Source organism: Tursiops truncatus, chromosome 8 (genome assembly GCF_011762595.2).
Source record: "Tursiops truncatus isolate mTurTru1 chromosome 8, mTurTru1.mat.Y, whole genome shotgun sequence".
Taxonomy (NCBI): domain Eukaryota; kingdom Metazoa; phylum Chordata; class Mammalia; order Artiodactyla; family Delphinidae; genus Tursiops; species Tursiops truncatus.
In genome coordinates, this window is record NC_047041.1 from 99,441,186 (window position 1) to 99,456,841 (window position 15,656).

The 15,656-nt window shown below is 54.4% G+C and overlaps 3 protein-coding genes across 11 annotated transcripts; 2 read left to right on the forward strand and 1 right to left on the reverse strand.

The window, feature by feature from the left end:
- The first annotated feature begins 194 nt into the window (after positions 1–194).
- On the forward strand, positions 195–11,980 carry TAF6L (TATA-box binding protein associated factor 6 like). Of its 7 annotated transcripts, none has more exons than XM_033860875.2 (12): positions 195–336; positions 1,075–1,191; positions 2,718–2,877; positions 3,221–3,307; positions 3,976–4,126; positions 4,282–4,332; positions 4,896–4,990; positions 6,443–6,517; positions 6,649–6,869; positions 7,221–7,353; positions 10,920–11,048; positions 11,167–11,980. In XM_033860875.2, the coding sequence occupies exons 3-12, from the start codon at positions 2,731–2,733 to the stop codon at positions 11,935–11,937; spliced, it is 1,860 nt and encodes a 619-aa protein (XP_033716766.1). In that variant the 5' UTR covers positions 195–336; positions 1,075–1,191; positions 2,718–2,730; the 3' UTR covers positions 11,938–11,980. The 7 variants fall into 7 exon arrangements, with proteins under 7 accessions (XP_033716766.1, XP_033716762.1, XP_033716765.1 ...); XM_033860871.2 differs by having other exon boundaries at positions 196–336; positions 1,075–1,134; XM_033860874.1 differs by lacking the exon at positions 195–336 and adding an exon at positions 343–540.
- On the reverse strand, positions 7,559–15,567 carry TMEM223 (transmembrane protein 223). Its single transcript, XM_004317311.4, has 2 exons — positions 15,233–15,567; positions 7,559–14,810 (listed from the first exon to the last, which is right to left on the reverse strand). Exons 1-2 carry the CDS (start codon positions 15,546–15,548, stop codon positions 14,518–14,520), a joined length of 609 nt encoding a protein of 202 aa, XP_004317359.1. The 5' UTR covers positions 15,549–15,567; the 3' UTR covers positions 7,559–14,517.
- Positions 12,031–14,279, forward strand: TMEM179B (transmembrane protein 179B). Of its 3 annotated transcripts, XM_033860879.2 has the most exons (6): positions 12,053–12,185; positions 12,760–12,862; positions 13,033–13,220; positions 13,304–13,435; positions 13,604–13,682; positions 13,930–14,279. In XM_033860879.2, exons 1-6 carry the CDS (start codon positions 12,067–12,069, stop codon positions 14,089–14,091), a joined length of 783 nt encoding a protein of 260 aa, XP_033716770.1. In that variant the 5' UTR covers positions 12,053–12,066; the 3' UTR covers positions 14,092–14,279. The 3 variants fall into 3 exon arrangements, with proteins under 3 accessions (XP_004317358.1, XP_033716770.1, XP_033716771.1); XM_004317310.4 differs by lacking the exon at positions 12,760–12,862 and having other exon boundaries at positions 12,031–12,162; XM_033860880.2 differs by lacking the exon at positions 13,304–13,435.
- Positions 15,568–15,656: the final 89 nt, after the last annotated feature.

Below are 15,656 nucleotides of genomic sequence, written 5' to 3' on the forward strand. Positions count from 1 at the left end.
GGTTATTAAAACGTACACCGAACCAAACCCACCCCGCAAAGCTCCCAAGAGCTGTTGCTTTAAGAAGAGCGAGTCTTCAGCATCACGTGACCTCTGGCGCCCTGAGCCTTTTACAGCCCCATCACAGTGGCCAATCGGGTAGCGGGAAGTCTTTTGGTGGGCGGGAACTCCTCAAGGTGCTCGTCGATTGGCTGTGTTTGTAGAGGGCGGAGCCTGAGCGCCGAGAGAGGGAATTAGTGCGAGCTGAGTGAGTGGGCGCCAGCGCCGCCGCCACCACCGTCACTGTCACAGCTACCGCCGTCCCGGTAACCGCCTTCGCCGTGCCGGAGCCCTCAGGTGAGCAGGCCCTCGAAGGCCCGTCCTGCTGTGGACCGCGCGCTCGCCGGCCTGGGAGCCAGCTCCGCTGGGGGCCCGCCCCCTTCGCTGACCACGTGACCCAAGTTCTGTAACCTCTGACCTCCTCCTCCGTACCGCACCACCTCTACATCTGGCGTGAAGCGAGGCTGGGTGGGAGGATTCGCATCACGGAGACCGGTAGAGGTCAGTTCTCGCGCCTTGTTAACAGTATGGCTAGTGGCTGAGGATGTGGAGGAGAGGAGGTTGAAGAGCGGGAGACCTTGGTCGGAGCCCGGACTTTGTGGATTGTAATGTGGGCTCGTAACAGGGAAAACCCCTCGGCGCCTTCCGTGTGGGCAGGACTTCGTGCTCCCATTTTACAGGTGGAGAAAGAAGCTTAACAATTATCCATTGGCGGGTTTCCAACGCCTAGTTTCCTGGCTGGGAATCCAGGCCTTGTTCCCCACACAGCCCGTCGCTCCTCATGATTAGAACGATAGTTGAGTTCTTGCTCCCTACCCAGGTAGTGCTCGCCGGATGATTTTGGGAAAGTCATTTAACATTTAACCTCTTTGAGCTTTGATTTCCTTGGTTGTGAAATAGACATAATACTTACAGAATCCCTATCGCATTGTTAATGCGGACAGAATGAGGCGGAAGCCATGGAAAGCACTTAGCTCGGTGCCTCGGGCATAGCATGTGTTTAGAAAAATCGCTTTTCTTTATTCGTTTTTTCAGCAAGTGTTTATTGAGGGCGTGTTATGTGCAGACGCAGTGCCTGACGCGGGGGATGCAAAGGTGAGCAAAAAGGCATGATGATCCTTGCTGGCATGGAGCTTACAATCTAGTGGGGAGGTAGGTGTTAATCGGAAAGTTACACAAGTGTATAATTACAAACTGTCAACTGCTTTGGGAGGTAAAGTACAGGCCCATGGTGGGGGTCTGAGAAGAGTTCCCTGAGCAAGTGACATTTCAGACTGACATCTGAAGGAGCGACTAGGAGCTCAGTGGACAAAGGGATTGGGGGTGGAGGAGGAGAGTGTTTCAAGTCCAGGAAACAGTGTATGAGTGTCCTGAAATAAGGTGTTTTTGAGGAAATGGAAAGAGGCCACGGGTATGCAGAACACGAGAGAGTGGAAAGAGGTGTTTGCAGATGTAGTCACACATGCAGGGCCTTGGAGCCATGGCACAGGTTAGTGTTTTATTCCAAAGGCAATGAGGAGCCATTGGGAGAAATGCTGCAGGGAGACCAGGTAGGGCGCCCACTGGATTTAGGGACCTGGAGGTCACTGGTGACCCACTGAGCCTTGTCAGAGAGGAGTGGTGGGGCAGTGCCTGGGTGGGTCACCTTGAAGCTGGGTGGGCGTCGCTGCCCATGGTGCTGATGCCTCACTTTGGTCCGTGAGGGCCAACCTTCTAATTGTGGGCTGTGCTGTTTTCGTGCCTTCTTATTCTGCCATATCCTGTGAACGGAAGAGCAGGTTTCTGCTTTTAGGGCTCGTAGCCAAACTGGGGAAGACCAGACACATGGGCAGAAAGCCCAGCTACTAAAAACCTGACAGCCCCAGGTGGCACATGGGGCAGGAAGACCTCAAAGGACAGGCTGCTTCTGCCTTAGGAAAGAAAGAGGAGGGTGTGGGGGCTTGGAGTAAGGTGGGGGACAGACCAGCCCAAGCCCTGGCAGTGGGGTGCAAGGCAGGTTGGAAGACACGAGGCGGCCTTACTGGGGGGACGGGTCAGCTTGATCAGCTGTGGGGATTTGGGACGAAACACGGTATGCTGAGCCAGGGAGCTGGGACTTTCCTTTTAGGAGTGGTGGAGAAGTATTGAAGACTTTTGAGCAAGGGACTATGGGGGTAAAAGTAGTCTTTTCATCAGTGTTTAGTCCGTAGCGATTGTAGCAAGGATCAGAAGGAAGAAGGCATGAAGTTTTTGTTTATTATTAGTGATCGTAACATTTTCCATTTGTGTAGCGTTCTAGACCCTGAGTTTCTCCTACCTCATTTCCTTTCATCCTCACCTCAGCCCTGTGAGTTACGGAGGGCAGGGATTATTGCCACTATCTTCCCGGGGCTCAGACTGATGAGGGTCTCAGCGGGTTCACACCGGAGGTGGTAGAGCAGGGCTGGGACCCAGTTCTGTGCAACCCAAGGCCAGGCAGTTTCTCAGGTGGCCCTGTTGTCTGCCCTCTGGTCCAGCTCAAGTCCGTTTCTTGCTCTGAGCCTCAGGTTTCCTCACGTGGACACTCAGAGCCATCGTGACTCCTTGTTCAGGGATTCTGGAGCAAAGAGCAGCAAGACTGGTTTCGAGGGCCTTGAGTCCGGCTCACAGGCTCTGAGGGAGCCTGGGCTGGCCTTTCACACCTCCCTCCCCACTCCCAGTTCCATCGGGGCCATGTCGGAGCGAGAAGAGCGGCGGTTCGTGGAGATCCCTCGGGAGTCCGTCCGGCTCATGGCAGAGAGCACAGGCCTGGAGCTGAGTGATGAGGTGACGGCCCTGCTCGCAGAGGACGTGTGCTACCGTCTCAGAGAGGCCACCCAGGTACACTTCCCCTCTCCTTGTCCCTCCCTTTGACTACCCCCTCCCCCAGGGGTTTATTCAGCAAGTATATGTCAGGCACCTACTCCCTGCTCAGAGGGAGTGCAATGGAGGCGGTCCCCGCCCTCTCCAGAGCCCGCTTCCAGCCCACTGGGCTTCCAGCGAACAAAGCGCTTGCTGGGCGTCTTCTCGTGTGCTGCTCACCACATGCCTGCTGGGTGGGCCAGGCAGGTTCACAGTCACATCCTGCACATGAGAAACTGAGTCACAGGGAGGGGATGTGACGTTGGGAGTTGTTTGCCCCCTGTTTCCTGTCCCTTGATTGACTCTGTTCCTCCGCTCCCAGAATAGCTCTCAATTCATGAAACATACCAAACGGCGGAAGCTGACTGTCGAGGATTTCAACAGGGCCCTCAGATGGAGCAGTGTGGAGGTGAGTGGGGTGCCGGCTGCAGAAGGCTCGGTTGGCACGAGCCCTCCTGCACGCCCAGCTCGGGGCTGGCAGTGCAGCGAGATGTGAAGACCCAGTGCACACACGAGGGAAGGTCACAGCCACCACAGCACATGTGCTGGGCCCAGCCCCCAAGGGCCAGGAGTTCAGAGAGGGAGAGGCGGCCACGGAGACCAGGAGGTTAGGGAAGGTTTCTTGGAAGAGATGGAACTTGAGCTGAACCTGAAAGGGAGGCTGGGATTAGACTAAGTCACAAGGAAAAGAGGGCATTCTGGGTGAGGGAGGAGGCTGAGCCCAAGTGTAGGGGTTGGAATGTCCTGCACAGTTGTTCCAGGGCAGTGGGTCTAGGGAAGAAGAGGGGAGGGTTAGAAGAGAGGAGGGTTTTCAAAGTTGGGCAAGTGTGAGGTGGAGGACCAGCGGCCTGTGGGTGGGGTTCTGAGTCCCTGTGGATCCGTCAGGAGGGCCCACATGCTACTCCTTGACTCAGCGAATACTGGATGCTCCAGCCAAGTTCCCAGTGAAGGGCCTGGATCCCCGGGCATCCCCCCTCTTCTCAGGACTCTGGACTTCCCGCAAACATAGGCTTCGTGCCCTGATTGGTAGAGCACCTCTTCCCTCCCTGGATTCAGCCCAGTCATCTCTTCACTCAGGCTGTGTGTGGTTATGGGTCCCAGGAGGCGCTGCCCCTGCGCCCTGCCAGGGAGGGTGAGCTCTACTTCCCCGAGGACCGAGAGGTGAACCTGGTGGAGCTGGCCCTGGCCACCAACATCCCCAAAGGCTGCGCCGAGACAGCTGTGAGAGGTGACCGCCGGGGTCATGCATGGGGTGGGGACAGGAGTTGGGTTGTCGGAGGAGTGGTGATGGGCTGGCTGGTGGATGGGGCGGAACTCAGAAGGGTGGGTGGTATTACAAGGGGCCGAACCCCAGGCTGACCCATCTCTCTGCTCTGGTTCTAGTTCATGTCTCCTACCTAGATGGCAAAGGGAACCTGGCCCCTCAAGGATCGGGTAAGGGGCAGTGTGGGGAATGGGCCCTCTGCCTGGACGTTCCTCCGTTAGGAGCTGAGGGTGGTGCCTCTACACCTCTGAGTCTTCACCTGACAAGAATTTTCCGTGCCTAAGGGGTGCCTGCCCTGAGTGGGCACTGCTCCCTGCCCAGAGGCCTCAGAGTCGGAGATAGTGTCCCAGACTTAAGACCGATCATGATGCCATGTTGGGCGCTAGTACAGAAGTCTGGGCCGCTTGCTGGGGTCCCTGAGGTGTCACACTTCCAGGGTCTGCTGAATGGAGCTTCACAGCCTGAGGCTTATGACCTTGGGACTTGGGGACTAAGCAGGAGTCCGCCCAGCAGAGGACAGGTGGGGGGCAGCGTACAGAGCTGGGTGTGGAGAGCTTGCAAGGTCAGGGCTGCGCAGGCTGCTCAGAGGGGCTGGCAACGCTGTGCTCTGGGCGTCCTGTCGGAATGGGCTCCTTGTGGGATTGTGGGAATGGCGGTGGTTGTTGGGGGGAGGCGGGGAGGCTGGGAGAGGGCAGGGCTCCACCCTGACCACCTTCTGCCCACCCTCTGGCAGTGCCCAGTGCTGTGTCTTCACTGACTGATGACCTTCTCAAGTACTACCAGCAAGTGACTCGGGCTGTGCTGGGGGATGATCCACAGCTGATGAAGGTGAGCCGTGGGCCTGAACTGGGGCACAAAGTCCAACTTTCAAATCCTCATGGAATTCCTTCAGATGCCTCCTTCTGTCCTCTGAACACTGAGTGACTGATGTGGACAGAAGCTGCTCTTGGCGTGGTGCTCTGTGGCTGGCCCTCCGCCAGCGCTGACTCCTCTTCCCACTCTAGTAGGAACCCTTGTTCCTTAGGGAATGGGCAGCTCAGCAGGGCCCTGTGGGGGGCTCAGGTGGTCAGCTCCCCACACCTTAATCCAGAGCCCACCCTTTGGGGCATCTGTTGACCTGGAGCCACATGGGGCATCCACATGGTAGCTTTCATTTGCCTGGACTCGAGAGGGAAAGGAGAAGAGGAAGTAGAGGGAGCCAGGTTAAGGTGCCTGGCCAGACCTCCTGCCAGCCCTGCTGCTTTAGCCTCTTGGGCTCCACAGGGCCCGCTGGACAGCGCCTGTGCCAGGCCTCTTCTGTCCAGAGTCAGACGAGGACCAGTTTGGTGGTCTGCTTGGCCATGTGGCCTCTCTCTGTTTGAGGGTTTTACATCTTCCATGTCTGGCTGCTGCTGTTGTTTCCCTTGCAAAGTTAGGACTGTTGTTACTATACTTCCTGCCTTAGAAACTTGGCTGCTGGTCCCCAGGCAACAGTGCAGTGGCTGGATGTGGGGCCTGGGAGCTGAGCTCCTTCCTCACTAGCTGCTGTCCGCTTTCACAGAACCTGAACTTAGGGTCTTTATCCAGAGGAGTTGGAAGGGCACAGGTGGTGGAGGTTCAGGGCTAAGATGGTTTTACTCATTTACCTACTCTCTTTTTTCTGCTTATCAAAGTAATACCAGGGGACTTCCCTGGTGGTCCAGTGGTTGAGAATCCGCCTTCCAATGCAGGGGACATGGGTTCGATACCTGGTCGGGGAACTAAGGTCCCACATGCCGCGGGGCAACTAAGCCTATGTGCTGCAACTACTGAGCTCGCACGCCACAGCTAGGGAGGAGCTGTTATGCCACAACTAAGACCCAATGCAGCCAAAAAAAAAAAAGTAATACCAGCATATGTTTATAATAGAAGTACTGTAATATAAAATCACACAAAGTAGAAAGTGCAATTCTGTAGAATCTCCCACTCACCCTTTTTGTTTGTATGTGTAAACTGTACATAGTTTACCGTCAACCAGTGGTAACTAAACGTCTGGGTTTAGAATAATTGCTTTACTCAGTTAAAAATATGTTGGACATTTAGGTTGTATTCAGTTTTTTATTATTACATTACAGACAGTGCTATCTGTATGTGGGTATGTGTGAGTGGGTTTCTTTTGTAGCGGGTTAAATTTGTAGAATTGCTGAGTCACAGAGTTTGAACGTTTAAAATTTTACTGCATAGGTGCTAAATTGTTCTTTAAAAAAAGTCAGTTTATACTTGGGGCTGGTGGACTGTGCAGCGTGGCCCCTTCCATTTCAGGTTGCCCTCCAGGACTTGCAGACCAACTCGAAGATTGCAGCGCTCCTGCCGTACTTTGTTTATGTGGTCAGTGGGGTAAGTGGGGTTTATGTGGTTTTGTGGGGAGGAGATGATGCAGCAGCCTCTAGGGCTCACGGCAGGTGCCACCAGAAGAGCAGGCTCTGGTGCGCCCTTGTGTCCCCTAAGCACCCCTCTCCTCCCAACAGGTGAAATCTGTAAGCCACGACCTGGAGCAGCTACACCGGCTCTTGCAAGTGGCACGGAGCCTAGTTCGGAACCCACACCTCTGCCTGGGACCCTATGTCCGCTCCCTGGTAGGCAGTGTCCTCTACTGTGTCCTGGAGCCCCTGGCTGCCTCCATCAACCCGCTGAATGACCACTGGACCCTGCGGGATGGAGCTGCCCTCCTGCTCAGTCACATCTTCTGGTAGCTGCTGGGCCAGTGCTGATCAAAGGGCAGGACTGCTGCAGAGCTGAGTGGGTTGGAGTAGGAGATGGGGTGAAACTTCTGGCTTTAAGGCTCTATGTTGAGAGGTCGGGAGCCTCTTCCCTTCGATCTTCCAAGCTGGTGTGCCATGAACCCGGGGATTCTACAAATGGGTGACGAACGTGCCAGGGGTTTGGTCCATCAGCCCTGAGGTCCTGGGCCTCTCGGCCCAGACACCTCTTTCACTCACCCAAGTGTGCCATACAGGTGCTGTTTTCTCTGTGTGCTGGGACCTGAGTACAGCTGGGCAGTGCTGTGCCTCATTCCGCTGACTGAATGTTGCTCCCGCAGGACTCATGGGGACCTTGTAAGTGGCCTCTATCAGCAGATCCTGCTCTCCCTGCAGAAGGTCTTGGCAGATCCTGTGAGGCCTCTCTGCTCTCACTACGGGGCTGTGGTGGGGCTGCACGCCCTTGGCTGGAAGGTGAGGACCCTGGCTTTTCTCGCAGAGGTTTAAAAAAGACAGTTTTTTAAACCTGTAAGAGCTCCCATTTGTAGTTAGAAAGTCTTTCTTGTCCAAGAACCTGTCATCTCTCTCCATTTTTTTAGGTCTTTCACTGTCTTTCAGGATCCTTTCATAATTTTCCCTGAAGAGAACCTACAAATACTTTATTCAGTTTATTCCTAGATTCTTGCTTTTTTTTTTTTTTTCTTTTTTTTTTTGCGGTATGTGAGCCTCTCACTGCTGCGGCCTCTCCCGTTGCAGAGCACAGGCTCCGGACGCGCAGGCTCAGCGGCCGTGGCTCACGGGCCCAGCCGCTCCGCGGCATGTGGGATCTTCCCGGACTGGGGCACGAACCCGCGTCCCCTCTATCGGCAGGTGGACTCTCAACCACTGCGCCACCAGGGAAGCCCTCCTGCTATTTTTGATACTGTTGTAATGGTGTCTTCTTTTCATGGTATTAATTTCTTACTGGTGTATAGAAACACAATTGACTTGTGTATTGATTCAGCTACTTTATTAAACTATCATTTTTAACTGTGGATTATTCTGGGTTTTTAAGGTATATCATATCGTGCAAATAATGACAGCTTTGTCTTTTTTAAACCTTATGCCTTTTTATTTATTTATTTATTTATTTATTTTTGTGGTACACGGGCCTCTCACTGTTGTGGCCTCTCCCGTTGCGGAGCACAGGCTCCAGACGCGCGGGCTCAGCGGCCATGGCTCACGGGCCTAGCCGCTCCACGGCATGTGGGATCTTCCCGGACCGGGGCACGAACCCACGTCCCCTCCATCGGCAGGTGGACTCTCAACCACTGCGCCACCAGGGAAGCCTGCCTTTATTTTTTTGAATTCTCTCTTTTTTTTGCGGGGGTGGGGGGGGCACACCACACGGCTTGTGGGATCTTAGTTTCCTGACCAGGGATCGAACCTGGGCCCTTGGCAGTGAAAGTGCGGAGTCCTAACGACTGGGCCACCAGGGAATTCCCAAACCTAATGCCTTTAATTTCTTTTTATTATTTTACTGTTACGATCACTAATATCATTTTACATATGATGATAATGGGCATCCTTGTCTCATTTCCGATTTTAAAAACGGGTTAACAGTAACCTTTACTATTTAGGCTGATGTTTACTTCGTGTGTTTATAGATACCTTCCTCAGGTTAAGGAAATTTTATTCTTAGTTTTATTATTACTTTATGTTAACTTTTATCAAATGCTCTTTCTGTATCTTTTGAATTGATCCTAAGGTTTTCCTGCTTTTATCTGTTAATGTGATTAATTGTATACATAGTGGTTTTTTGTTTTTTTTTTTTTTTTTGTCTGTATCACACAGCTTGTGGGATCTTAGTTCCCCAACCAGGGAATGAACCCCGGCCCCAGCAGTGAAAGCGCTGAGTCCTAACCACTGGATTGCCAGGGAATTCCCTATACAGATTTTCTAATAGTAAACCATCTTTACATTTCTAGGATAAACTCAATTTAGTCATGCTATAGTCTTTAAAAAAATGCAAAACTTTTATTGGAATATAATACATTTTTTATATACTGTTGGCTTTACTAAAATTTTATTATTTTAAAATTATTATTTACTTTGTTTGCATTGGGTCTTTGTTGCTGTGCATGGGCTTTCTCTAGTTGCGGCGAGCAGGGGCTACTCTTCGTTTTGGTGTGCGGTCTTCTCATTGCGGTGGCTTCTCTTGTTGTGGAGCACGGGCTCTAGGTGCATGGGCTTCAGTAGTTGTGGCACATGGGCTCAGTAGTTGTGGCTCATGGGCTCTGGAGCGCAGGCTCAGTAGTTGTGGCGCATGGGCTTAGTTGCTCCGCGGCATGTGGGATCTTCCTGGACCAGGGCTCGAACCCATGTCCCCTGCATTGGCAGGTGGGTTCTTAACCAGAGAAGCCCTTCACTAAAATTTAAAATGATTTATCTCTATGAGTGAAATCAATCATTAAGTTTCCTCAGGTACTGTCCTTACATGGTTTTAGTATCAGGGTTATACTGGCTTTATGGGATGAGGTAGGGAAGGAGTATTTATTTTTTATACTTTATATTTTAAAATTAAATTTTATTTTATTTTATTGAGACGCTCTTTTCCTTGAGTGTCTGTCGACTGTAAATTCTGGCATGGTGTTTTGTGGTTATATTTTTAACTACTATGGTTACAGAATTATTTGAGCTTTCATATATTTTTTTTAAAGATCTCTGTTTATTTCATTTATTTTTGGCTGCGTCGGGTCTTAGTTGTGGCAGGCGGGATCTTTCGTTGCGGCGTGCGGGCTTCTCTCTACTTGTGGCACGCGGGTTCCAGAGCGCGTGGGCTCTGTAGTTTGCGGCACGTGGGCTCTAGTTGAGGCGCGCGAGCTCAGTAGTTGTGGCACAGAGGCTTAGTTGCCCCGCAGCATGTGGGATCTTAGTTCCCTGACCAGGGATCAAACCCGCATCCCCTGCATTGTAAGGCGGATTCTGTACCACTGGACCACAAGGGCAGTCCCAAGCTTTCATCTTTCTTTCTTTTTTTTTTTTTTTTTTGCGGTACGCGGGCCTCTCACTGTTGTGGCCTCTCCCGTTGCGGAGCAACAGGCTCCGGACGCGCAGGCTCAGCGGCCACGGCTCACGCACGCAGCCGATCCGCAGCATGTGGGATCTTCCCGGACCGGGGCACAAACCCGTGTCCCCTGCATCGGCAGGCGGACTCTCAACCACTGCGCCACCAGGGAAGCCCGCTTTCATCTTTCTTGAATCAGCATTAAGTTTTTATTTTTCTAGGAACTTGTTAATTTTATCAACATTTTCAAATTCTCAGTCTGTGGCTAACCAAAGAACTTATCCATATAAGCCTGTCACAAACGTCACCTGCTCTGTGAAGTCTTAATTGCTTTCCCCTAAATTAAACATAGGATTTAAAATTATATAATCAGAGTCCAGGTCTTTGATCAGTTTGTTTTTTGCGGTACGCGGGCCTCTCACTGTTGTGGCCTCTCCCGTTGCGGAGCACAGGCTCCGGACGCGCAGGCTCAGCGGCCATAGCTCACGGGCCCAGCCGCTCCGCAGCATGTGGGATCTTCCCGGACTGGGGCACGAACCCGCGTCCCCTGCATCGGCAGGCGGACTCTCAACCACTGCACCACCAGGGAAGCCCAGTTGTTTGTTTTTGCACAGGTGGTTTGAACTGAGTTCCAGGTTGCATTTATGCCAGGACATTATTGGCTGTATAGGGTAGCAGCTGGCCACTAAATTTCTCTGTTACCAGGGGGCATTACTTATACCCTCTTAGCCTTTGGCACATATGTCAGTGATAGTGGGGTCACTTTGTATTGGTTTTGTATGTCTTTGTACCCGATCTTTGTTCCCAGGGCTTAATTAATTAAGGCTTGGGCATCCAGGAGCTTCCAAACGGTGGCTGAATATGCCAAGCAGGGAATTTAGGATTGAGCCCTAAATTCAGTACCGGAGATAAAAGTAGATCTTTCAGGGGAAATGGTACTTGGGAGGCGATAAGCAAAAAAGAGGCACTCACTGCATTCTTCTCTCCCTTCCAGGCAGTAGAGCGAGTCCTGTACCCACACCTGTCCACTTACTGGACAAATTTGCAGGCTGTGCTAGATGATTATTCAGTATCGAATGCCCAGGTTAAAGCAGATGGGCACAAAGTCTATGGAGCCATTCTGGTGAGTGCCAGCCCCTTCCAGCCTCTCCTCCCTGCATGAGCACAGCAGCTCAGCGGGCCTACTTTGGAACACTTGATAGGCCCAGGTTCCTCCTATCCTAGTCCCCCTGCTCTTGCAGGTGGCCGTAGAACGACTGCTGAAGATGAAGGCCCAGGCAGCAGAGCCCAACAAGGGTGGGCCAGGCAGCAGGGGCTGCCGGCGCTCAGACGACCTGCCTTGGGACAGTCTTCTCCTGCAGGAGTCTCCCTCCGGGGGCAGCGCAGAGCCAGGCTTTGGGTCTGGTCTCCCGCTGCCGCCAGGAGGCGCGGGGCCGGAGGCTCCTTCCCCTTCGGTGACCCTGGCGGACATCTATCGGGAGCTCTACGCCTTCTTCGGTGACAGCTTGGCCACCCGCTTTGGCACGGGTCAGCCCGCGCCCACGGCCCCGCGGCCGCCTGGGGACAAGAAGGAGCCGGCGGCCGCCCCGGACTCGGTGCGGAAGATGCCGCAGCTGACCGCCAACGCCATGGTCAGCCCGCAGGGCGACGAGAGCCCCCGGGGCGGAGGACCCCCGTCGGCCTCTGCCCCCACCGCCTCTGAGAGCAGGCCGCTGCCGCGCGTGCACCGGGCGCGGGGGGCGCCCCGGCAGCAGGGCCCGGGCGCCGGCACCCGCGACGTCTTCCAGAAGAGCCGTTTCGCCCCGCGCGGTGCCCCTCACTTCCGTTTCATCATCGCCGGGCGGCAAGCAGGGAGGCGATGCCGCGGGCGCCTCTTCCAGACTGCCTTCCCCGCGCCGTACGGGCCCAGCCCGGCCTCCCGTTACGTGCAGAAGCTGCCCATGATCGGCCGCACCGGCCGCCCGGCCCGCCGCTGGGCGCTCTCGGACTACTCGCTGTACCTGCCGCTTTGAGGCGGCGCTGGCCTCTGTGAATAAATCCAGCGCCCGGAAGTGACGTCTCCGCGCTCGTGGGTCGCGCCGGATGAGGCGGGGCTTGGGCGGTTGGCTCCCACGGCGGCGCTTCCTGGTGGCGAGGGAGCCATGGCTCTCCCTTGGCTGCAGCGCGTCGAGCTCGTGTTCTTTGCTACCGCCTTCGTGTGCGGAGCCGTGGCGGCCGCGGCACTGACTCGGACCCAGGTGGGGCTGCGGGACGGGGCCGGGTAAGCGGGGGCGGGCAGGCCGATCCTGACACGGAGAGTCCGCTGCTGTCCGGGCCGGTGGGGGGTGGGGGGCGGGTTCTGGCGCGCTGCTCCTCTCAGCCGGTGGGCCGGGTGGGGCTGGTCGGCGGCGGAGTTGCATCGGCGGTAAACGCGCTCTGTCGATCTGTCCGCCCAGGTCATACTCGGGCCAAAGGAACGAGTCCTCAGGAGAGTCTTAACAGCATCAGATATAGCCCGGCCTGGTGACTCCCTCTGCATAACCTCACCCTGGCTGTGAAACAAGCTGGTCCAGGGCCCCCTAAATCAGACACTATTGTGCTAAGCTACTCCAAGAAATAAAGCTTAGTGTAGTGAAGATGATCAAACTACCAAATGGTTGCAACAGAATGTGTTAAATGGCAAAATAGTGATGTAGCAGAAGCCAAAAGTTTAGGCTGAGTGTTTATCGCAGTCAGGCAATCATGTTAATAAACAGGTTCATTTAATCCCTATAAGTAGGCGCTATTACGCCTGTTTTACAGGTCAGAAAACATCGGAGATAGCTGAAGGTCACACAGTTCTGGTTCTACTCTAGGATTTCTGCACGAGGGGAGACCAGAACTTGTGAGGCAACTCTGAAGCTCTTTGTATTTCATAACTACCGCCTATTTCCTGATCCTTCTGGCCACTCACTGCAGGTTTGATTTCCCCAGCGGACTCATTAATCTACTGGCCCAGAAACAGGAGCTGACAGTGCACAAATAACTCCCTAGAGCGGCCCTGGTCTAGATTATCCCCAACACCTGCCATGAGCCTGCATCCAGAGGCACCAGCCTGAAATCTAGGACTTAGCAGCTTCTTTCCACAGGGCTCCTTCAGGGGTAGCTGTCCCCTGTATGGTGTGGCTGCCCTGAATGGCTCCTCCCTGGCCTTGTCCCGACCCTCGGCCCCATCTCTCTGCTACTTTGTGGCTGGGGCCTCTGGCCTGCTGGCCCTCTACTGTCTCCTGCTTCTGCTCTTCTGGGTCTACAGCAGCTGCATCGAGGATTCCCACAGGTGACTGCCCACTCCGAGGGCCAGGGGCTGAGATGGGAGGAGTCCCACCTCAACCACAAGGTTTATTCTCTCCCTCCTTATAGAGGCCCGATAGGGCTCCGCATTGCACTGGCCATCTCAGTTATAGCCATCTTCCTGGTCTTAGTGTCTGCCTGCATCCTTCGATTTGGCACCAGTTCCCTCTGCAAATCCATTATCTCCCTGAACATAACTAGGTAATGGGAGAGGGAGGGAAGCCTGGCTGGGGCTGACTACCTTCCCTCTGTAGAGGGGATCCTATACACCCCGTTTTATATCCCCATCAGTTCTCAAAGGAGCACTGGAGCACAAGGGTATTTAGGGTATGTCTCCCCTTTCTCACAACTGTCTCTTTGACCTCACAGCTGCTCTGATGCCCAGAAAACTCCATGGATACCCCCTGGAACCGCTCTGCAGTTTTACTCCAACCTACACAATGCTGAAGTGAGGTCCTGGGATATGAAAGACTGGGTGGAGATTGAGGGATACACAGATTCACATAATGAATCATATAACACAATCTGCAGTTGTAAGAGTGCTCACCAGTGTACTCTGAGCTTGGCCCACCAGTGAGGGGCTGAGAGGAGCTGAAGGCTTGACGGCCTGACAGTGAACAGCTAAGAGTGGTGTGTGGGTGGAACTGGATTCGAGATGGGCCCACTCCTCACACTCCTGTTCCTGTCTCCCACAGACCTCTTCTTGGGTGAATCTGGTATTGTGGTGCGTGGTCTTGGTGCTCCAGGTCGTGCAGTGGAAGTCTGAAGCCACCCCATACCGGCCTCTGGAGAGGGGGGACCCTGTGTGGAGCTCTGAGACAGATGCTCTTGTTGGGCCACGCCTTTCCCATTCCTGAAGACTAACCAAAGAGTACTCCTGCCGCCAGACTCCGTGCCCAAGTGCCTGCAGTCCTCTTGCCCCCACATGGCCCACACGGCTGGGAGCCTGAGTTTTCCCTCCAGGAGGGAAACATGATTAACAGACCCCCTCTTCCTACAGCTGTTTTTGTACCAAAGTATTATATTACTTACTTTCTTCATCTCAGTACTGAGTTCTTGGTGTAAAGCACTGTAGGTAGGGTGGATGGGAGTAAGGAGTGAAGGCGAAACAGGCATGGATCAAAACTTTGAGGTACTGACAGGTAGCTGCCCTTGGGATGACTGCTCCTTTATTTGCTGTTAATGAATTTTGGGCCTCTTGTGTGACCCTGGTTGTCACCCCATTCCCTAAGGTTCAGTTTTGATTCCCCTCTGGGAGGGGTGAGTGACCTGAGGTGGTTTCGTCACAAGCTACGGTAGGCACCCACAGTGTTGTCAAAGAGTTTCGTGTTGGGGAAGTGTCCAGCTTTGTCCAAGAGGAAGTAGAATCGTCGGCCTTTGACCTTCAGAGGCAACATGGCAGGGACTTCACCCCGGTGGGCCATGCAGGATACTTGGTTCAAGGGAACTGTAAAATGGGCACCCCAGCCAAAGGGGGCATGAGTGGTGAGGGTCACTTGCTTCCCTCCAGCCTGTAGCATCACTGAGCGCACAGAGCGGAAGGAAAAGAGAAGACCAGCACCAAGTACCAGAGTACCTGCAGGAAGAGCAAAGATTGGGGTTTTCCCTGGAGAGCTAAGAAGCAACCCTTACCGTGTGCCCCCAAATAATAAAAAAAAAAAAATTGTGATGATAGTAACATTGACTAAGCTCCTCCTATACCCCCATCATGTATTAGTCATTCCTCCCAAAAGCCTTAATAGATACTCACACCCATTTTAAAACAGGGTCCAGAGCGTAAGTACTAACTCGCTCAAGGGCACAGAGTGAGAGGCAGTCTTCAGCCTGAACCTGTACGAGGGCTTGGCGCTCGGGGACGTCCGACTCCAGTGTACCACACACCTATGAGGGTGGCCTGTCCATCCTGGAGGGTCGGGAGCCCCTTACTCTTCTTGCCCAAGCGGAGAGGATTGTGCCCGCCCTCCTCGACCCATGCCGGGAAGGCAAACCACACCTTACCGATGGCGCCGCAGCCGACGGCAAGGCCGTAGCGCCAGAGCGCGGAGCGCAGGTCCAGGCGGCCGCGGCCTGGGGACTCGGCGTCTGGAGGCCGAGTGGAGGCCGGCGGGCGGGCCAAGGCGGCAATGGCTAGGGAAGCCCAGAAGACGCCCTGGCCAGCGCAGAACAGCCCGAGGACGGCGAAGAAGCGACCTCCTTCGTGCTCGAAGAGCAGCACGTCCCGTGGCGGGCCCACGTCATGCAGAGCCCTGCGCGCGGCAAGCGACTGCAGCGTTAAGAACAGCCGCACACGGCACCGCCGCCCGAGAGCCGCCATGCCCCTGAGCGGCACCGCTTCCGGGGCGGGACTTCCTGCCGCTGGCCCCGCCCCGCCCCGCCCCGCCCCCTCGGAGTCCATCTGTCGGCCCCGCCCGCGCTTGCGAAG